Here is a 23,647-nt window from a genome sequence, read left to right on the forward strand (position 1 = left end):
CTAGTTTAGTTGTCCCTGGGGAAATCCAACATGTAAATCGCTAGCTAATTTTTTAGGTGGTGCAAGATCTTGATTGCGCCGATGAGGTTTTGTGCTGTATGACCAATATTGGTTTAATTGGATCGTGTAAGCTGCAATGCCCAAGCATGCTTTGTGCACTGCAGCAGTCATTGTGCATGGTATGGTGTTCTTTTTTGTTGAACTCTAGGTGCATTTAGAGGTTTTCAACAAAAAAAAAAAAAAATAGTGGGTTGAAGTAATTTAGAGGTATTCAACAAAAAATAAATTGTGGGATGAAGTAATATATTGGGTGAACTTGTCCTAATTATTTAGAAATTGTAAGCTGTTGTGGGCAATTACTGCCTGCTCGTACAATATTACCATTAGACATCTTTTTATCATCGACTACTAAGAAATGTACAATATTCTAGAAATTACTAGTGAGGTAACACTATTGATACCTTATAAATTCATAATGACTAGTAATAGTGCAGGGACATCTTAGACGAAGAATTATTTAGAATAAAAGGAGTCAGGATATTTTACCATGCACTCAGGTATTAAGGGATTCAAGGCTATTTATACCCCTGTGCTTACAAGGTACAAGCACATGTTGGTTGTATCACAAGGTTCAACCGGTTGTATAGAAATTTTCCGAAGATTATTTGGTTTAGTGATCGGTTAATATAATAAATTGTTTGAACCTATCTTGAAATTCGAAGTCTTAATCTGTAAAAAAAAAAAAGAAAAAAGAAAAGTCTTGTAACACTTGGCTACAGGCTATATATTCCACAATTAGAGGTTCTTAAAACATGGGGTGACTATAACGTAAAGGCAACAAGTCTAATGATTCTTGGTACACAATTAGGTTGATGACTCGCTGCTATGAAAAATATGTTGTGCTAAAGAAACACTAAATCAACAAATCTATGCTTTTGCTTCATCAACCGGCCTTAACTCAAATGGAAGAGTGAGAGGTTTAAGCAGCTTGGCCATAGGCTTGCTTAAATCCCTTTGGTTGCCGGTTCGAATCCGGCAGGCCGATGCATAGGGTGGATATGTTGATTTGTGCCTGTTACTGATCATGGACTTTTTTCTTAGGCAAAACATTCCCCCTTCCTTACCCTTCCTTTGAAGAACCAAAAACAAAAGGGGTGAATATTGCATATGCAATCTGGCGTAAAGCCCTGCATGGAAAGACGTAGGTAACTTATACTATGCAATACGCTTATTTGAATGTTTTAGTAAGTTTTTTGGAGTATGTAATATTGCCAAAATTTCTTATATGTATTTGACATTAAACATTATACTAAGATACACATTTCATGATTAAATGCCCATTTTATGCAGTTTTTGCCATATTTTTCTTATCATTTATTTTTGTTTATATGTTTGCCCTAAATAATTGTTTTACACCAAAGATGGAGAACCTCCTATAATTTTATGTTTTGGTCTTGTAAGCTGGAACAATTTCATTTTTTTCCAATAAAGGTACAAAATGGTAACTTGGAAAACTAATTCAAACAATATAGGCATACAACAGTCCTATCTTGTGTGCAAGTTAATTTATAAGTTTCACGCCTTTTATATGGTAGGTATCAAACTAAGTTTGGTCAAGTAATAAGGATTGTACCTTTTCAATCTTGAATATCAAGATTGTACCTTTCAATCTTGGAAATCCTTAAGAGAAATTTGAGTGTGAGATTCTCGTACTCTTTCCCCATCCTCTTTTCCTTAATGTTTCTAACTCGATAGATAGGGTTGACAACTTGACATAAGTAGAATCCTATCTCATTAGGATCATTCTTCTATTTTTTGAATGTTACATTTCTCATAAAACTTATTTTACCATAATTTTGAAGAATTAAGCATACTTATACCCTCTTCTTCTCCAAACCCACCATTGACCCCCTCCATTTTGTGGTTGGAAACAAATGATGTATGATATTACTTTAGTTAATTAATTAATTATTTTGAAACTAAGAATTTGTTATACAATTTATACATTGGACTTTGTGGTTTGCTTCTTAAGTTGTTTATTAGTACTTCCTCCATTTCATAATAATCATAATACTTTAATCGACACACCTGTTGACTTACAACTTTAACCATTTATATTTGTAATTATTACAAATTTTTGTATGTGGCTGGTCACATGGTGCGGCAGGGGTTACTTGTATGGTGTTATTGTAAGTGTTACTTTTTTTTGGGGTTACTTGTATCGGTGTTACTGGTTTTGTTAGGGGTTACTTGTAGGTGTTACTTGTATATTTTGGGGTTACTTATATGAGTGTTACTGGTTTTGTCAGGGGTTACTTGTACTATGGGGTTACTTGTACGAGTGTTACTGGTTTTGTTCAGTGGTTACTTTGTAGGGTGTTATTAGTTTGGTACGAGGTTTTGGTCTGGGGTTACTTGAATGGGTTGAGTAACACCTACAAGTAATCCACACAAATAACCCCAGAATACAAGTAACTCATATAAGTAACCTCAGAATACAAGTAACTCCAGAAACAAGTAACCCAGAATACAAGTAACCCTGCCGCACTGAAAAAGCTCTGTGTAATTATATATTACTAAGAAGTATAGAAGTTTGATCAGATGAAAAAAAATATATAAAGACTAATCTAAAAATGTATTACATGACTATATATAATTTTTATAAATTGATTAAAATTAGGATATAAACATATAAATAGTGCAAAAGTTAAAGTGTTGCGATTATTACAAAACGAAAACATGTACCTACTTTGACATGACACTAATAATCCAAAATCGTGAAACACAATCAAATTATTTATTTCAAAATTTTACCTCCAATATTATAATGGTTCAAAATATACATTACAATAAAATTAGTATCCAAATAAAATTAATTCTCAACCCACAATAATACTTGTGAAAATACTTTATAATACTAGTATACTAGATAAAAGATTGAAGGGGCATGAAAACATAATACCCGATCTCACACAATGCAGGACCACTGGACCACTAATTCATTTGGTTTATAGCATTTTGAAACTTACAATCAAGGGTGTTAAAAACTTATTCGATCTGAAAAAAAAAATTACCTGAAACTGAACTTTTGAATTGGTTGGACCCGAGATTTTTTCTATTCAAATCCGATCTAAAATCAACTTGAAGTTAACTCGAAATTAACTTAGTTCAAGATCTGATTTCAATCCAACTCGAAATGAAATCTAACCAAAACCAATTATACCTCAAAAGCACCTTATTTTACCCAACCTTAAACTAACCAGTACCCATGGCCGATTAAACCTAACCCAAATTTCACCCTTCTTTTCCTTCCCCCTTCTTTATCCGAACACATTGTTATTAGTTATTAACTTATAATTATAGTGGAGTCAAAAGGAGATTTCTAACTTTTGCACCAAAAAAAAAAAAAAAAAGGAGATTTGTAACCGAATCTGAAATAACCCGATTCAAAGTTTATTAAATCTATTTTAACCCAAATAAACTTGGTTAGCATGAACTCGATATGACAATAAACGGGACTACAGGTAATTGTTTAATGTCATATTTTTCTTCCCTGGTAGTGTACCAAGTTGACAAAACTCCCTTCTATTCTTTCCAAATTCCAAGCTTTCTTGCTTTTTATTTCCTTGTTCAAATTAGGGAATAATGGATTTAGCGATTCTCAGAGAGTGGTTCGACCGAGTTGACTCGTCTCAAACCGGCAACATTTCAGCATCTCAACTCAAGGTTCTTCATTTCCTCTTATTCAACCTTCAATTCTTCATTTTTTAAACCCTAAATTAATATCTTTCTACTTTTGATTGAATTCATCTTTAGAATGCACTTGCTGTCGGAAATCTCGATCTCCCACTTTCTGTTGTTCAACAAATGATCAGGTTTTTTTTTTTTTTTCCCCAGAATTTGCCCAATTATTAATCTTAACTACCTAATTTGAATTACTTGAATTATACTCTGTTGAATTCATTTCTTTCAGGATGTATGATTTTGATAAGAATGGAACAATGAGTTTTGAAGGTATTTTGATGTTAATTCTTTAGTTTAAATTTATTTTATTTGCATATAATTGTATTTTTTATATTTGATTATATTTGTCTAATTGCAGAATTTGTTGCCCTTAACCAATATCTTTTAAAGGTTAGTATATATTCCGTACTGTACAGATTTCAAGTTTCTAGCATATAATTTTGTATGTGATGACTTCAATTATGGATAATTGTTCCGGGTTCCGCTGTTTCGGTTCAGTAGGGTCCTTCTCCTTACCAACGATAGTATGTATAAACCCCTCCGGTGTTAGTACATTAGTTATGTATTCACTTTCGGTCTAGTAGGGTCCTTCTCCTTGCCAAAGATAATATGTATAAACAAGGACAACTAAGTATCAAGGACAACTAATTCATGATTGTTGATGTTATGTATTCACTTTGGTGCAAAATTGATCTTCTAGCCCATTAAAAATGCAATAAAGAAGGCATTTTTAGTTCTCATTGGGATTATAATATGAGTTTCGAGTCTTTTGAATCACGATTGTTGATGTTTGCCTTATGAATTGGGATTAATTGATTTTGTTCTTGCTTTTAATTTAATCTCTGCAGGTTCAACAGGCTTTCTCAGACTTGGAAAGGTAGTTGAATTCTTACATTGTTGTTCTCTGTGATTGTATTTTGATACTTGATAGTCACTGCTTTAAGTGAAATTCTAAATGATCTGATTGCTGGCGTAGCTGTCAGTCAGTTATACTTTTCTGATTGTATTTGTGTCTAGTCGGCCGTGTCTATGAGTGTTTATTGCTGCATTTAGAAACTTGCAAGGGCCATGTTAGGGGTATAATTTTCAAACGGCATGCAGTAGTTTGGCTTGTTTGGTCTTTTTGCGCTATTAATGCTGTGAACTTTTGTCAAAAACGAACTGGGATTAGAACAATTGAGATAAATTAGCATTCTCATCTTTAGATTTGACTCGATGTTTGCCTTGTATGTTCCTTGAATCCTCCCATGGTTTTCCATGATATTTCACTACTTTTAAGAATATTGAATAGATTCTTGGCAAGCTTTAAAAGATTTCTCATGTTTTGTCAAGCAACGCATTTCTACTTGGCTACACCCTACCTCTCCTTTTCTTTTTTTTGACAATAAATGTGGACCATTCAAGAGTTCGTAGCTCTTGTTAACTGGCATCTTGTCTTGTCAAATTAAGCATTCACCTTCTCAGAATCGGTTATCTTCTTTCTTTTGCTAAATGTTAAGGATTACCCATTTTCATTTGGGATAGGATCTCGAATATCAGCTTGAAAGGCGTAGCATGGATATAAGGATATTTGTAAGAACAAACCTTCTGTAAAGAACTTTTAGCAGTTATCTGCTCCCATTTCTTTTTCTTGTCTGCTGGAATTGTAAGTGAACCAGTATTGTGTAGTTTTTGATCAATGTGTGGAAGAACTAGGATGATATCCTGCTATGACCATTGCTTGCTTATCATATATCTGTCTTCTATCTATTATTATCTTAGCAACCTTCTTCTGATGAAATTATATATCACAGGGGCCGTGGATTTCTTCTCCATGACGAAGTTCATGAGGTAGCCTTCCAATCACTTCAAATGGTTGTTGGTCCTAATGAGGATTAAGTTTTGTAACTATGTTCCTTGGTGCTTGATTTTATTTTATTTCAGGCACTAGTGAAGCTTGGGTTCTCACTTGATTCTCCTGCCTTTTACACTGCATGTGAGGTAATTTTTCTAATTCATTGCCTTTTACCTGTATCATGCTTCCTTCTCTTTATCCTTTTCTGTATGTGAGTAAACATGAATCATGTTTACTTCACTCTTTTTCAGATAGATTCAAATGCAAATGATATAATACTCACTAAGTGCCCTTAGTCTTCCTTAACTAGCACTTAAATCACTGACCTAAGGACACTAAGTACCTGTAGATTTCATTATCAGACTTGCATAATCAGCTGAGCAATTTTTCATGCAATTTTCTTGTTGAATTTAAAAATGTGATCTTTATAACTGTTTAAATAGATTGATAAATAGATATTTGTGTCTTTGCTGTTGACGTTCTGTTTCTCTGCCAACTTTTCCAGAGCTTTGATCAAAAGAAAAATGGGACGTTCCGGTTGGATGCTTTTATATCTTTGTGCATATTTCTACAATCCGCTCGGTAAGTGATATTGCATGCAAACCTCTCTGATTCAACTAGGCTGACCACCAAGGCTTTTTTACTTGTGGCTGTCTAGGCATTGGCATGTGGCTCATTGAATTACAATTGTTTTTTCCTTATAACAATATAGTAACTGCTGCTATTTTGGTATTTCAGCAATCTTTTTAACTCCTTTGATACAAATAAGCAAGGCAGAGTGACTCTTGATATGGACGGCTACAAGGATCCCACAAGATTGGAGGAAGAGCACCTTGGTCCCGGTTTATAAAAACAAAGGAGACGCTCAAGATTGTTCTAACTATCGAGGAATTAAGCTTATGAGCCATACTATGAAGTTGTGGGAAAGGGTGATTGAACAAAGGTTGAGGGCATGCACAAGCATTTCAGATAACCAATTTGGTTTTATGCCTGGGAGATCTACTATGGAGGCAATCCATTTGATAAGACAAATGATGGAGTTTTATAGGGTAAAGAAGAAAGATCTTCATATGGTCTTTATTGATTTAGAGAAGGCATATGACAAGGTGCCAAGAGAGATACTTTGGTGGGCAATGTTGAAGAAAGGTATCCCACGAAGGTATGTAGACCTAGTTAAGGATATGTATCGGGATGTGTCAACAAATGTGAGGACATGCGGAGGGTTGACAAAAGATTTCCCTATTACAATCGGATTGCATCAAGGGTCTGCATTAAGCCCTTTTCTTTTTGCAACGGTTCTAGATGAATTAACTAGACCAATTCAAGATGAGGTTCCATGGTGTATGCTGTTCGCAGATGATATCGTTTTGGTGGATGAGACTAAGGATGGGGTTAATGCCAAGTTGGAGCAATGGAGGCAAAGGTTGGAATCTAGAGGGTTTAAGCTAAGTCGGAGTAAGACTGAATATTTGGTATGTCGTTTTGGCACTCAGAGGGGGACAAGCAATGAAGTGGTGAGTTTGGATGGAAAGGATTTGACCATGAGTGAATGTTTTAAGTACCTAGGGTCGATCATCCAGAAGAATGGTGACATTGATCAAGACGTGACCCACAGGATTAAGTCAGGGTGGCTTAAATGGAGAGCGGCCACGGGAGTGTTATGCGACCGCAGCATTCCCTTAAAGTTGAAGGGAAAATTCTACAGGACTGCCATAAGACCAGTGTTGCTCTATGGTACAGAATGTTGGGCTTCTAAGAAAGAGCATATTAAAAAGATGGAGGTTACGGAAATGCGCATGTTAAGGTGGATGTGTGGAAACACTTTAAGAGATAGAATCAGAAATGAGGTTATTCGCAAGAAAGTAGGTGTGGCGGGCATTGTAGATAAATTAAGGGAAAATCGTCTGCGTTGGTTTGGACATGTAAGACGGAGACCCGAGGGTGCACCGGTGCGAAGAGTGGAAGAGTGGGACCATGGAGGGATTAAACGAGGAAGAGGGAGACCAAAGATGACTTGGTTGGAAGGAGTGAGGAAGGATATGAAGTGCATGGATTTACGTGAGGATGAAGTTTTGGATCGTAAGGGATGGAGGAGAAAGATTTATGTTGATGACTACACGGAATAATCAAATTTGGTTCATGTTAGCCGACCCCACTTTTGGGATTAAGGCTTTGATTGATTGATTGATTGATTGATTGATTGATACAAATAAGCAAGGCAGAGTGACTCTTGATATGAACCAATTTATTTACTGCAGTGAGTATTCTTTCTTTATATCCTTTTGCCTTATATATAGTTTGGTTCTAAGTTGCTCCATTTGCTTTTGTATCAACCTATTGCATGCTGTGAGATTAAGCATAAAACTGGGACTAAAAACGACTGGAATATTGGATCATGAGAGTCTCATCTCCTGCCTCAGTCAACTCTTGAGGGAGAGAGAGATGTGATGTGGAAAATGATGAAATCAAAATAAATACTATCCCAAGTCATGGGGTTTGGTATGAACTGAAAACTTATGATATGAGGCAGAGAAAATATGCTCACATTTTTTTCCTTTTTTTTCCCCCCCAATCATATTCAAATTACAACTATCAACAATTCACGGAATTAGTATTTCTTCATGATAATATCGCGTTCTTATTTTCTTTTATGGAATTGTGGAATTTTCTTTTGTTCTCTTGAACTCCTCAAACAAACATGCTTTCCATTGCATCTAAGGTCATACTGAAAAACTATGCCACTCAAGCTTCTCTTTGTTTGTGTCTGGTTTTTCACGAGAGAATTCTTCTAGACTGAGTATGGCTAATATTTTGCCGTAAATTCCATTGCATGCTTTATTACCTCCCTATCATCGATCTGCTTCTCCCCTTCCTCTAGATTTCCTAGCAAATTAGCAAGTAATATATATGGAGTAATGAAGAGTGCAAGCTAGAAGAACATCTGATGGATACATGTTATACTTTATAGCAAGTAAGAATCTGTTAAAAATATGTCATCTCATTTTTCAACCCTGTGACAGCTGCGAATTGTAGAATATGAGGTTTCAATCTGGTACCTAGCTAATTCTTTGCCCCAGAAGGTCGTTGTGAAGCTGTAAATTTATACTGACACTCGTATTGTATTTCAAACTAGTGGCAGTTGAATGTGATGCTACACTAGTGTAATACAGAATGTGATACAAGAGTGTGACAGCGGATTTTGGTTCTTGTATTAATATTGTTATCATCTTCTCCTTATGTATATGACTTTGGCCCGTTTTTTTTTTTTTTTTTAAACCCTGATTCTCTTTTCCTAGTGTAAATTCCAAAAATCAACAATTTGTATGTATTTTATATTTACAGATTTATTGAAACAGGGCTGCTTTTTTAAGCTTTGTTATCTCTCTGCACGTCTGAGAGTTTAATCCTCTGACACTTTTGGCGCTGTTAAATTCTAACTGTTAGTACTAAAACAGGCCAAGCTCAACACATGTTCTACTCTGTATGTAAATTCTTCTAATTTGCCAAGGCCATAAGGAGGTCCCAACAGTTTTTATGTTAACAAAGGGCATCTCAAGATATACCCAACTGATAGCTACACACCTACAATGTTACACGCAAGCCACGGTTAAATTTTATGACCTTAATGTTCATACACTCGCAGCATAGTTCAAATCTATCAAATATTACACTTGCAGCATATTTCAAATCTGTCAATATGTACTGTACAACGCGTTAATCATTCTAATCCATAATTATAGGTTTACATTTACATTGGTACAATGTCAAACATTTAAATAATAATTTAAATCAGACAATCGAACATAGATTAATCCATCATACAGTATTACGCGTATAAATTAGTACACGTATTAGACGACGTGTAAGTAGCTAGGAAAATTATAGTGCATAGTAATTGTGATAGATGGTCAATCCCCTCATTAAGGAGAAAAAGAAAAGCATTATGATCAAAAAATTAATTAAGATGTTGAGATGTTGCGCATGTGTTTTATTGGAGGCATTGTTTATATATAAAGAAATAAAATAATTAATTTAATTTTGATAGTGAATGTATGTGTGTATGGTAGCTAGGTAGTGTGTCCATGAAGTGATAGAAGTCCCAATGATATGATCGTTTTTTGGATAGCAAGCGTGCTATCAATATATGGTAAGGTCAACCCACATTAAAAAAAATTAACCCAAGAAATAATAAATCAACGAGTAAAAATGAATGCCACTTGTCGTGCTATGCTTTCATGCAAAAGAAATGAGTCCAAACATTTTATCTCCACTATCCAAAGTTAAATGGGAACGTTTGTTTGATAGAGAATATCATGGGTTGGTAGAGACGTAGAGTAGAGCTATACTAGTTTTAGTGGTTTTTCTTTTCTATGTGGTCCGTAAACGTGTCGAAATTGTTACTCTCTTCGTTTTATAATACAGTTTTAACATAAAATTGCATAAGTACGTAAGAATAACCGAATGACAGTATATGTGGCGAAAGGTATACAATATATTATTCTTTGTGATATTGATTGCAAATTCATACTCCGTAACAGATATCAGATATCGTTGTATATTCATATTTGTTTACCAAACAAATGGTTATTGTAACTTATATTAATTTTTGTATAAGCAAATTTTTATACGTATACCTTATGTAAGGTGGTACAATGTATTTGTCAAAAAAAAGAAAAAAAAAAAAAAAGGTGGTATAATGTATGAAACTCTGTGTGAGGTCTATAAAAGCATAAAACCAATGCAAATTCATTTTTGAAGGTGCTTTGACATGATGTTCAAATTGCATGTAATATGGGTGATAGAGGACTACTCTAGTACTCTTACCAAAGTCGTGCTTGAATTGATAGCACCAAATGAATGAAATCTCTAGAACCTAACTTGCACCACTGTCTCATGGTTGTCTATAATTATCATCGTCTTCACCTTATGTAAACTAATAATTTGCAAGTCCTCTTGAAAACCAAAATTTGTTAAAACTTATCAAGTTACTGAGTTGGAAATAAAATTTTAATTTACTTCATACATTATTATAATTTCTGAATAATAAGTACTTAGTATAAGCTACATCGTAGACAAGTAAATTACCTACCTCTTTCAATCTCTCTATTATTTTAAACAAGTATGGCATTTTCTTCTTTTATTGCATTTATTTAACTTTAATAGTACTATTCATATATTACACCTTAACTTTATGTTTTTCATAACAATAAGTGTGTATGATATCAAAACACATGTATCAGGTAAATTATCTAATTTATCTTCACATTGAAACCTCTTGAACCTGATTATTAATCATGATTGAAATTTACCTAATTGCAACAGATCGAATAAACATTTACATCTTTGAAACTTATTTGAAGATATTGGATCCAAGTATATGCTACCTAAACTTATTGAATTTTTTAAAGTGAAATGTAAACACGCACCCTTGATTTTAACGAACTAGAGAGCATTTGCATTACTAGATGATGCGTTTAACTAGGTAGTGTTATCTAAATCCCCTCCCGTAAATCCTTAGTTATAATATATGGTTTGTAGGTATGAGTATGATAATGATTTAGCAATTGTATGAATTTGTAAGCTAATGATTGCGTTAAAAATGTGAATGCAAGTTTGCAACCAATAACAAGATAGAAAAAAAATGTGAATGCATGCGTTTCTTTTCCGTATGATAAGCAAGTCAAAATATAGTGGGAAGAAACTTTATTGACAAGAATATATCTTTTATAAAACATTACAATATACAAGTATATGATTATGATTAAAGAAGAAGAAGACAGAATGCAGGCCACTATAGTTGCCAATGAACAATCACCCACCGCCACAACAATGCCACCAAAACCACTAAGTTATATGACCGTGACCCATACACACGTCCTTGTATGATTAAACCCCCACCTATCTTTAGAACGTACTAGATCTTTTCCTTACCCTATATATAGACCTTCCATTTTTACATGTTGGTACACAAGCATTTGTGATTGTTGATCATCTCTTAATACAAACATCTTTGATCACTAAAAGAGTCTAGAGATAATAATTAACACCTAAGAAGAGAGAAATAATACATTATCTCATTGTTAATTCACTAGCTAGTTGATACAATCTTAAGAAATGGCCAACTCTAAGGTCATTGGGGCCATGTTGGTGGCTCTACTTCTTGTGGAGATATGTGTTGCAATTAGGGTACCGAGAGGGGTTAGAGTAAGTGGAGGAGGAGGAGGAGGTGGTGGTGGAGGAGGTAGAGGAGGAGGAGGTGGTAGTGGCAATGAGGGATCTGGATATGGGTCTGGATCAGGGTCAGGCTATGGTGAGGGATATGGGAGTGCAGGTGGTGGAGGAGGTGGTAGAGGTGGAGGCGGTGGTGGAGGGGGAGGAGGAGGTAGAGGGGGTTCAGGGTCTGGATATGGGTCTGGGTCTGGATATGGATCCGGATATGGGTTTGGTGGAGGTTTAGGTGGTGGTGGTGGTGGAGGTAGAGGAGGTGGTGGTGGAGGGGGAGGTGGTCATGGTGGCTCTGGCTATGGCTCAGGCTATGGTAGTGGTAGTGGCTCCGGTTATGGAAGTGGCAGTGGAGGTATGGGAGGTGGTGGAGGTGGAGGAGGGGGTGGAGGTGGCGGTGGAGGAGGAGGAGGTGGCAATGATGGTGGCTCAGGTTATGGCTCTGGTTCCGGTTATGGCTCTGGTTATGGCTCCGGATATGGGGGTGGCTACGATGGTGGATATCACTCACCGTAAACATGCAATAATGTCAACGTGTAACTAGCCTTCCATTATTGATCTATATCATACTTTTAATTTGTTGTATTTTAAGGTTAAATAGTTGTGCATGCATGTAATTTTGGTTCATTATTTGACTTGATGTATACGTCCTACTGGAGATATATGCATTATATTTGCATATTGTAGGATATATGTATGGTACATTGTTACTATCTAATGATATCATCATTTGGTATTTCAATAAAACAAACTTTTATAAAAACCTACTTGTACGTATATCAGATCACTTTAATGTGAAAAATCTTGCTTGGTTATACATTTACATGTATGTGCAAGCGTATATTATTGCTAATTTTACCCACTTCAATTATCTCAGATATCATATATAAGCTAAGCTAACACAAAAGGACATGAGTGTATTATACATCAGTCTTCACCTAGCTAATGCTTTAATTTAATATTGTGCAATTTATGCGAGCAATAGACAACATTATCATATAATGTGATTCGATCAAGCTAGACACAGTGTCTTTTTATTTTTCAAAATCTTATGCTTGAAGTACTCCATGATTGATCAACAAGAATATAAAAAGCCCTAGATTAAATTGAGCTAAAAGTTATCCTTTAAAATCTATCACTTTCCTCAGAGTTAATTTTAAAAATTTTAAAAAAACATGCAATTAATTAAACAAATCATCAAATGCAAAGCATTCAACGTTAACTTCTTGATAGGGTTTCTTTTTCACTGAACCTCTTGCTAACTCATCATGGTAAACATTCTCAGCAAATAAATGACATAACATGCATTTGAATATAAAGAAGCACTAGCTACAACATGTCTCAGCTCAAAGCTATGCTTGGAGGAATAATGCAGATCGATGGCAGTGGATGCTAGGCTAAAAGAGGTGACTATAGAGATTGACGCGGCTGGCCTTAAGAATACAATTAAAGAGGCTGCAAATTACAGTACTCATAAACATGCAATTATACTCAAAGATATGGAGTGCCTACATACTGAACAAGGGTTGTAGCTTCTCGTTCAATTATATCCCAAGAGAAACCAATCTTGTAGTTCACTGCCTAGCAAAAATTGCTATGAAGATGGCAGCAGGAGGAAGCAAGATTTATGATGAGCCACCTTAACGTACAAAAGATGCTTATGAGGATGACATTGCGATAAGTAGCCCTTAGACGACATGATTCTGTTATCAAGAGGTTTGCTGCTAATAGTTGGGTGCATTGTTGGATTTTTTATGCTTTGTTGTGCGTAGGCTTGAACTTGGATGTGTTTTGTTTGGAATAAACTTTTCTTTTGCTTTATGTCCCTTATAGGACTGTTGGTTTGTACGAACTCATGTATTGGATAATTTTCGTTTAATATGAGGTGCTCCTTTTCTGTTAAAAAAAACACTTATTACCATTCATTATACGAAATTGTGGTGATGTGTATGTAGTGTTGCTTGAAACAAGGATACGTGATGGTTTAAATGGGGAAAAGGTTGGTGGTGGCGACGATGGCTAATTATTAATGATGATGATATGATCTATTCATATCGTTGGTCGAGGGTAGGGAAAGGCCATGTAAGGTTGGAAAATCATGTATCGAACTTCCTTTGGCTTAACATTTTGGATATCGGATGGATATCTAGAATTTTATATTGTAAAATTGGATTCTTGATACATATGAAAAACTTTTACTAGTATAATACTGGTATATTATTTATACAACTTTGTTTTCTATTGTGGTTTTTTGTCAATTCGATTATTACAATGAGTTGCTTAACTTTTGTTTATGTCGATCGAATTCAATGAATTATTGAACAATTGTCTATCATGTGTACTATTTAATTTATGAAATATTAAGTCCAATTTTTATTGATAAATATACGCCTAGGCTTAAAGAAAGTTCATAGAACATAGGTTAACTGTTTTGGGAACTTCCATTATTTTCTTAATTACAAGTATTTATTAAATCTATTCTTTTTATACAAAATCTAACTTATTTTAATTAGTGGCTATAGAAAAAGTATTCACTTGGATTTGGATTTAGGAGTTATGATATTTAGCAAATTCACTACTTGATTAAATTTTGTCAACTTTGAGTCGACTATTTTCGTATAATCCTCTAAAAATAAAGTAATGCATAATTTTAGTTCTCATCAATCAAGACTCTACATTGTACATGTCATATTATTTGGCCATCAATAAAGGGCAATTGGTTGGGAGTTGGGGGTTGGGGCAAGGAATGGAGAGAATGAGGTGGTAACATTTGACTCATCGAAGGTATGTAGTAAATAGATAAAGATAGTAAGATATCGTGTATTCATTTGTCCGAAAGTTAATCATAATCTAACACAAACTGTTATTACAAAAAAAAAAAAAAATGTGAAATTTGTGATTTTTTTCAAAATTATTGACAAATTTTCTCAATTATTTATACCTTGAAAAAGCTAACAAATAAGATAATTAAAAGTTGAAATATTAACTTGAAATAAACATCAATCACACCGATCGATCTATGATTTTTGCATGCATTTCCAAAATCTAATTCTATATTAGTACAAATTTTTTTAGAGGGTTACACAACGCCTTAAAAGCATTCGTAAATAAGATCCTTTATGTACTCAGTTATCTATTTTTTTTAAAAGAGATTATATCTTTCAAGAAAATAGGAATAAGTGATTTTCATATCCAAATGTTACACAACGCCTTAAAAGCATTCGTAAATAAGATCCTTTATGTACTCAGTTATCTATTTTTTTTTAAAAGAGATTATATCTTTCAAGAAAATAGGAATAAGTGATTTTCATGTCCAAATTTACACGTGGCAAGCTTTCATTGGTGGTGAAACACAATTCTAGCTCACCTCAAAACATTCGAAACCCAAAATCAATCCCAAAACATATCCTCTTTTTCCCTTTTCTCTCTCCATATTTATTCTCCCTCTTTCTCTCTCATCTTTTTCTCTTTTCTTCTACACTTCCATAGAAAACTACTCCTACTACTATTCTAATTTTAATTAATTATTAAATTAAAGATTCATTTATTTTATCACACACTATTATTAAATAAATCAATTAAAACACCAATAAAATAAATTAAAATAAAAATAAAATCATCGTTATTATTATTATTATTATTATTACCAATACCATTTCTTTCTCCTTCGCATAAAAACTTCGTCTTCGCAAAATTCCCCCTATTTCTTCATATTTTAGGGTTAGGGTTTTCTTCTTCTCTTCGATCGATCGATCAATCGATTTTCCCCCTTTTCCATAACCATGGGAGCTGAAGGAGATTCCAGCGACGCCGTTCCTGTTACCGTCGGTGAAGTTTCCGTCAACATTCGATGTTCCAACGGCTCCAAATTTTCCGTCAAAACTACGCTTGATTCCAACGTCGGTGCTTTCAAATCGCTTGTTGCGCAAAACTGTGATGTTCCTGCCGAGCAGCAGAGGTTGATCTACAAAGGTCGGATTCTCAAAGATGACCAAACCCTAGAAAGCTATGGTATGTTGATTTTTTCGCCGATTTTTATCTTTTTATTTGTGATTTTTGTTGAATTAGATGGTTTTTGGGTTGATGTTGATTTATTTGGTAATTTCTGGAATTTGTGATGAGAGATCTGTTTGATGTTAGCTGGAGCTGATTTTGTTTGAGAAATAATTTGGATTGTGATTGGAATTGATTTTGGTGCGGATTTCGAGTTTTTATTGGATATATTTGTTTGGATGAATCGGATCTGATTATTGTTTGTTATAAGAAGTTTTGGGGGATGTGTTGATATCGTAGTTGATTCGTGGCTGCATTATGCGAATTTATCAACTTCGGCATTTATATGGGTTTATATGTCATTGTTGGAGTGGCATTGTGTTTCCCCGCATCCATTGTGAGCTTCGGTTTAACTTCTTGATTTTGTGTCGTAAGGATTGTTCATATTTAGGTGGCTAGGTTGTGTGATTTAGACTCTACTATGTGCCTTATATCGAAGGTTATGTATTTTGTTTTAGTAATGATTCATGCAATGTTTGTAATTGTTTTAGCGAGCGTTTTGTGGCTTAATGCTTTTGATGATTGAATATGTAAACAAGAAAACTTAAAGTTTTCTTTGGTTTTTACTTGCAATTCACGAGCTGGCAGCTAAGCCAATTGATCGTGGGATTTGAGAAAGCTCATTGTAGTCAGGAAGAAAAAGACTACTAGCTGTCCTGTATGAGTGTATGTTCTATTTCATACTTTGGAGGTAGCATATTACTGTTAATGTGCTCAACAAAAATCAAGATGCTAGCTTTGTCAATTATGGATAGTTAATGACTTAGAGCATATTTGGTTAATGTATTTTTTTAGGTTGGAAACGGATTCGGTTAAATCATTACTGTTATCAAATGTTTGGTTAAGAGATTTGGTAACAATTACCTCTATCTAAGGGTAAGGGATTCCACCCATTTGTTACCACTTTAAAACCTGAGGTAACAAATACCTTACCCTCCTCAAACACAAAAGGATTCCTTTCCATACTTAAAACCAAACAAATAAAAAGGTAATAGTTACATGATTCCTTTCCCTCCTCTTATTTGTTTCCTTTCCACTTCGTTTCCTTTGCTCTAACCAAACACCCCCTAATGTGTAAAATTTCAGTGTTCACTCGTCACTTTATGATATATAATTTCTATGCATCGCTTTAATTTTTCTAAAATTTTGACTGAATCTGAATTCTATTGTAACTCAACAAAATTTCTAGGTCCAAAATGGATTGATCTTGAGTTTCTCAGTTGTGAAGTAGTGGAATTACAAACTTAAAAAAATTTTTACACTGTATTTTTGCTCTATTAAATCTGTTTGCTTAACTATTGCTCCTCTCAGCTTTGAAATGATAGCTCCTACCCTTTCTACATCTATGATGGTTTTAAGGAGGAAAACACATCTTTTAGTGTTTCACTGGTTCCTATTGGATGTTTCTCTGATGTCTAAACATGGTTCCTATCCAGCCTCCTATTGAATGACCTCTTCACTTGATAGTGTGATACTCTTCCGTTTAGGAGACCTATCTTTACGGATTGTTCATTGAGCTCACCACTTGTTGATTTTATTTTAAAGAAGTTCACAGCTTTTCCTTTTATCTATATCGGTTCTTTTGTAGAATATGACTGAGACATGGTTGTAGGCTTGTAGCTATAGATATGATTCGTTCAGAATTTTGAATCATTGGAGCCTGAATGTTACAGTGATACTTTTTTTATTTGGTTGCCAATTTTGTGATTTACGTCAAACTACCAACTCAACAATAGGAATAGAGGAAGGGTCGGAGCTGATGGATGGCTCTTTTTTCTTGATGTTATTAGAGACATGTTAATGTATTATTCCAAGCTTTCTAAGGAGAGGAATTTATTCTTTTCTTCTGGAATGCAGCCTCACAGTTATGATGGTTATGTGAACACCACAAACGAAATGGTTTCGATAATGTTGACTTGCTTTTGCTTCTTTATGTTTTTGTTGTGGAGATTTACCATTTGTGATAAGCATCAGAAGCCAAAGATTTGTATGTTATGGTCATTGGGATTCGAGAACTCTATCCCACAAGCTAGATTTTTGTCTTCAGTAGTTTTGAAGATGTTTATTATTATTTGATCTTCAGCTCAATGCTTTTTTTTTTTTCCCCATTTTGAAATTCTGAAGTCTAGCATTACTTTTTCAAGAAGTATTTTTCTGTATTAAACCTGTGATGTTTGAAGAGGAGAACTTGGTAAGGAATTTAAAGTGGTAGGTCAAGATTATGCATACTGCTTCAGCTGTATGATTTTTGTGGTAACTTTTTTGATTTGTGCTGTATTATGATTTTGCTGCGATTTTATTAGATTTATAAATTATAATTGCCTTTTCCCTCTTGTACATCAAAATCTGTGATACAGTTTGTACCTTATAAGTTATCAAGAGTTATTTCTGCAGCCTTTTATTTGTTTATGTACTTGAAAATGATCTTCCTTTTACGTTTTCCTTGAAGGTTTGCAAGCAGATCATACCATCCACATGGTTCGTGGTTTTGCTGCATCTGCATCGACTGCTCCTTCTGGAACTACGAATTCTGCTGCTTCTGACACTACCCCGGTTTCTGCTCCTGCTGCTGGTCCAGCAGAAAGTGGAGGTTTAGGGGGTGCTGGTCTTGGGGCATCCTTATTTTCTGGACTTGGCCTGGGTGGAGCTGGTGCGCCTCCTCCTGGTTTACTAGGAGCTGGACTTCCAGATTTTGAACAAATGCAGCAACAACTGACCCAGAACCCAAATATGATGAGAGAAATAATGAACATGCCTGCCATTCAGGGTCTGATGAATAATCCAGATCTTATGCGAAACCTGATCATGAGCAATCCTCAGATGCGCGACATCATTGATCGGAATCCAGAGCTGGCTCATATATTGAACGACCCTAGTATTCTCAGGCAGACCTTAGAAACTGCAAGGAATCCTGAGCTCATGCGTGAGATGATGCGGAACACTGATCGAGCTATGAGCAACATTGAATCCTCTCCTGAAGGTTTTAACATGCTCAGACGCATGTATGAGAATGTCCAGGAACCATTTCTGAATGCCACCACTATGGCTGGGGATACAGGAACTAATCCGAGCGCTAACCCATTCGCTGCTCTTTTGGGAAATCAGGCTGCTGGTGGTGGACAACAGAGAGATGGTTCTAACAACCCATCAACAACTGGATCTGAAACTGGAGCTCCGAATACAAATCCACTTCCAAACCCCTGGAACAGTGCTGCTGGTGAGTTTATCCAAGTGTTCTTTTCCTCTGACTTGTTTCCTTGTATTTATTGGTTATTGCACCTCCACATTAACCCATGAGGTACTTTTAATTCTACTAAGGGATGTTGTTGGATGCATTAAAAAATTTCTCCTTGTCCTGACTGAATTTTGCACTGTCCTGTCCTTTGTATATTAGTGAATGACATGATTATTTGGATAGACTTTTTCTATTAGTTGAACAATTTACGTATCAGTCATTATAAGTTGGGAAAGGTTACATCATACACTATTGCAGGAAGGCTACTATTTATATTAATTTTCAGGATAAGAGGGTATTTATTCTCAAGTTTTATTGTTCACCTCTCTGTTACCGTGTTATTCATGCCTTCACTGTGATTTGCATTATCATTCTGACGATGTCCTTTTTGTATTTTCTAGGAGGCACCCAGACAAACAGTACTCCTAGAACAAACCCTTCTGGAGATACAAGGTCACCTCCTGTTGGTGGATTAGGTAGCCTTCCAGATTTGGATCGTATGCTTGGTGGTGGTGGACTTCCAGATGCATCAATGATGAATCAGATGATGCAAAATCCAGCAATCTCACAGATGATGCAAAGCATGCTATCCAACCCACAGATGATGAATCAGGTAATTATTTGCCTTATCATCTGTGTATTGTAGATTCTTAATATGAACTTTTAATCTATTTTCTAACTATCATCTGTTGATTGTAGATTCTTAATATGAGTCCACAGCTGCGTGCTATGACTGATTCGAACCCTCAGCTGCGAGAAATGATGCAAAATTCTGATGTTCTTCGTCAGATGGCTAATCCTGAGATGATGCAGGTAATGGTTTACTCCTTGTTCTATTGTTTATCCTAAATTTTATGTTATTTTATTTATTTAACCTTGACTCATTGTGTTTTGCAAACTCTACTTATTTCTTTTTTTAAGGTTTTCTCAAACCTGAGCGTTTTTACTTGCATATTTATCCTCTTTTTTTTTAATATCCCTATACCACTCTTATATAAACTCTCTTAAAAGTTGTTAGTACAAGCAGTAGAGTTGATGGCCAATTTGTAATGGTTGGATTGGCCGGAGTTTCTGATCTGGATCCTCTAGGCAGTTTTGAATATGCGATAGTTGGTTCCACAAAATTGGTTGGTGAAGTGAGATAGCAGTGATGCTAGAAAGTCCCAATGCTTTGGGGTGGTGTAGGCATGGCTGGCAGTAATAGAATGATGCTGCTAGTGGCAGGATAATTATGGCACTGCTGAATGTGATGGGTGTTGGTGCTTGAGTCGAGGTAGGGGACGGAGAGATGTTGGCCTATTTACATGGAGATTTGTGGGGGAGAGGGAGGGGATTATAAACTCCTTTATTGGTTTTTTTCTTTATGTAGAAGGCAATTGTAATGAAATGATATTCAGCCAACTTTACATTTGATTGAAAATTCTATTCCTTGGCCAAACATATAAGCTGCTTTCATTTTTTTTTTTCCTTTTAAATTTCTTTTTTTGGTTCCTCTCTATTAATGCTGTCCCACCTAATGAAGATTGAACACTTCTTTCTCCAATGCATTAAAATAATAAAGAAAAAAGACTCTAGTCTCTATACAACCCCCCCCCCCTCTCTCTCTCTATCTCTCTCTCTCTCTCTCTCTCGTATTGTGAGATTTTCCGGACTAGATCTGTGCATCTGTCGTAAAGTTTGAGTTCTGTCATTTTACTTATTGGATGTTGCTTTGTTATTATTCTCAATGGTTTGATATCTGCGGACTGAGTCTTGCTTTTTATGCAGCAAATGCTAGCTATGCAGCAGTCACTTCTATCGGGAATGAATCGTCCTCAAGCGAACCAGTAAGTTGGTTTATGCCTCCTTTTGGGGATGCTGAAACTGAAGTTGTCTATTTTTTACTTACTAGGGCTCTTAATCATTTCTTTCCTCATTTTAGCTTTTGCTGTCCATCTATGACAATTCCTGTATAGCTAATTGATAAAGTATATATATATATATATATATTATTGTGGTATGTACTCTGCCTGATGCCACAAATGTTGTCCAATTTTGTTTCTTGGTCCTAAAATTTTGAAATTTTTCTCAATTTCACTCCCTCCCTATTGCTTCCCTTTAAATGTAAACGTATTTGTGATAACTGCGATTAGTGATCGCTTTTCAGCAAGTTATACTTAAGATAGATACTAATCAATGCTAGTGAGATCTGCAATAAGAATTGCTGCTTATTGATCTGGATTAATTTGTTTAGCAATTATTGTAACATTGGTTGATCTGCTTCCTAATGTTGTGGTTGTTCCTGTGCGTTTTTATAGAGTGGGTAATCCCACAGATAGCAGGAGAGAAATCAGGTCCTATCTCTGTAATTGGATGTGCCCTTGAGGGACTTAAGGAGGGGAATTGGGTGTCCACTGTGCTATGCATAAAGTTTATGTATGTAGATATTCCAATTTGTAACTACATTTTTCTTTGTCTTGTTTTTTCATACAGAGATCAATCACCAAATGCTGGCGCTGCAGGTAAATTGTGGCTCCAAGTCTTGTTCATTTTGATCTTGTCTTGTTTTTTTTAGTTTAATCTAAAAACCTTCATGCAATTTTCAGGAAATGCAAATAGAGATATGGGTCTGGAGATGCTGATGAGCATGTTTGGTGGTCTTGGTGCTGGCGGTTTAACCACGCCAGAGAATTCAAATGGTTCGGGTTTTTTCTCCTCTGAAATCAGATATTGACTAAGCTTTTCTCATAAGTATTATTAGCTTCCTACTGATTTCTCTCTCTTTTTTGGCAGTACCACCTGAAGAGCTTTATGCAACTCAGTTGACACAGCTTCAAGAGATGGGTTTTTTTGATGCACAAGAGAATATTAGGGCTTTGCAAGCTACTCGTGGTAATGTTAATGCTGCTGTGGAGCGACTTTTGGGAAATATGGGTCAGTGATGTTTTGGAGGATTTCCTTTTGGAACACAGTTTATCATCCAGTACAGTCTTTTGTGGAATTCCTAAGATCAGTATGCCCAGATTAGTGTCTCACTAAAGATGGAAAAACACAAGCTCGAATTCTGAGATTACATTTCGGGCATGTGAATAAACAAAAGAAAGTACGCAATGTGATAAGAGTTATGATTTCTGGATATAGGCTCGTATCTCAGCTCAACATTAGAATCTTCACTCTTCTGCCTCCTTCTCGCAACCATCCTTGAAACTTATGTACATACACAATTTTAATTGTTATCTGTGGAATGTTTGATTTGATTTTTGTCTATGTATTGTCCCTTTCAATTCATAACCAGGATGCAGTTTTCAGATACCTCTGGTTAATCAGGGACTTCTTATTTGCTGATGAGAAACAGCTTCAGCCTTTGGAGAATTATTAGTGTTTTCAACGTCGTGTGTTATGGGCAAAGAACTCATGAAATTGTTTGTTCTTTTGCGGATGTGTTTGATAGTGTAGTAGATAAGAGTTAGTACCCTTAGTAGATCAGAGGGCTATTTGGGGATATTTGACGACTTCTGCCAGATTGTTTTCTACCCTGCGAATTACAAAATTTTACCAGACCAGCTTTCCTGTTAGTTGGCTGGGTATTCTTTACAGCTAGTTAATGGCATGTCCAAAATTCAATAATTTGTGACTTAATAGATTGAATTGCTTCTCATTCTCTATTCGTATGTTTGATATTTGCTCTATTGATCGATCTGAGATCTTGAAAGCATTTTAAATAATCTGTACTGATTAATAGTCTTGTTTTTGTGAAAACAAATAATTTATATATATATAAAAAAAAAATCTAGTATACTTTATGTGTATGTTAAATTTACAACTCAGGATTCAGTTGAAAACAGATTAGTATGTCGTATGTTTTATGGATTGGGACGAGGCCCAAAGACAATAAACCAAACTTGTGATAGAAATGGAAATTAACTTCTTTGTTTTTTCTTGATATTTTTTTTTTTTTAGTTTTGTTATGGTTTTAAACTAACTTTTGCAAACTATAATTTCAGAAAAACATTCACATTTGATTCAATATCAATTTCTTTCAGAATTTTCTGTGCCTAAAAACAATAGCAAACAAGATTTTTCTTATGATCTCATGAGACTACTTAAGTGGTTAAAAGTTAAAACCATCTAATTTGTCTTTGAATATTAATCTACTCTGTTACAAATATGCCTCCTGTCATCGACTCAAGGTCACTTATACCTTTGTGAGATCAACTGATAAGAATATGTAGGTTCCAAATTATGTTTTATGATTTTGAAAATCTAAGATGCATCCTCCACCATTTTTTGTGTTCTTGACAATGAGAATTAGATTTTACTATGAATATGCAACTTGGGAAGTTTGAAATTGACTTACATATTCAAAAGGTCCCAATTATAGATTAATCCATGGTAATCCCAATTTTAGGCATATCTCTTTAAACACTCACTAGCTTATTATGACTAGGTGAAGAGAATAGGTTCTAAAGGAAGGGGATAGTGTTTAGAGTGGTGGAACATTTATTTTTTTAGCTACGCCTAACGAAAACAAGACACATGACATTATTAACCGATCAAACCAGTTAAAAATATGTTATGAA

At 35.1% G+C, this 23,647-nt stretch overlaps 2 protein-coding genes across 3 annotated transcripts; both read left to right on the plus strand.

Annotated features, from left to right (window-relative positions):
• Positions 1-3,523: 3,523 nt before the first annotated feature.
• Positions 3,524-8,930, plus strand: LOC145619462 (uncharacterized). Of its 2 annotated transcripts, XM_081674151.1 has the most exons (11): positions 3,526-3,726; positions 3,817-3,875; positions 3,974-4,014; positions 4,103-4,134; positions 4,593-4,621; positions 5,538-5,574; positions 5,668-5,724; positions 6,084-6,160; positions 6,317-6,351; positions 7,797-7,835; positions 8,599-8,930. In XM_081674151.1, the coding sequence occupies exons 1-11, from the start codon at positions 3,646-3,648 to the stop codon at positions 8,616-8,618; spliced, it is 507 nt and encodes a 168-aa protein (XP_081530277.1). In that variant the 5' UTR covers positions 3,526-3,645; the 3' UTR covers positions 8,619-8,930. The 2 variants fall into 2 exon arrangements, with proteins under 2 accessions (XP_081530276.1, XP_081530277.1); XM_081674150.1 differs by lacking the exons at positions 7,797-7,835; positions 8,599-8,930 and having other exon boundaries at positions 3,524-3,726; positions 6,317-6,544.
• A 6,327-nt stretch (positions 8,931-15,257) lies between these two features.
• Positions 15,258-22,487, plus strand: LOC145619407 (ubiquitin domain-containing protein DSK2b-like). The gene is made up of 8 exons (XM_081674090.1): positions 15,258-15,811; positions 18,303-19,070; positions 19,490-19,701; positions 19,788-19,901; positions 20,856-20,914; positions 21,561-21,589; positions 21,674-21,766; positions 21,861-22,487. The coding sequence occupies exons 1-8, from the start codon at positions 15,583-15,585 to the stop codon at positions 22,007-22,009; spliced, it is 1,653 nt and encodes a 550-aa protein (XP_081530216.1). The 5' UTR covers positions 15,258-15,582; the 3' UTR covers positions 22,010-22,487.
• Positions 22,488-23,647: the final 1,160 nt, after the last annotated feature.

Source organism: Chenopodium album, chromosome 27 (genome assembly GCF_948465745.1).
Source record: "Chenopodium album chromosome 27, dcCheAlbu1.1, whole genome shotgun sequence".
NCBI classification, from domain to species: domain Eukaryota; kingdom Viridiplantae; phylum Streptophyta; class Magnoliopsida; order Caryophyllales; family Amaranthaceae; genus Chenopodium; species Chenopodium album.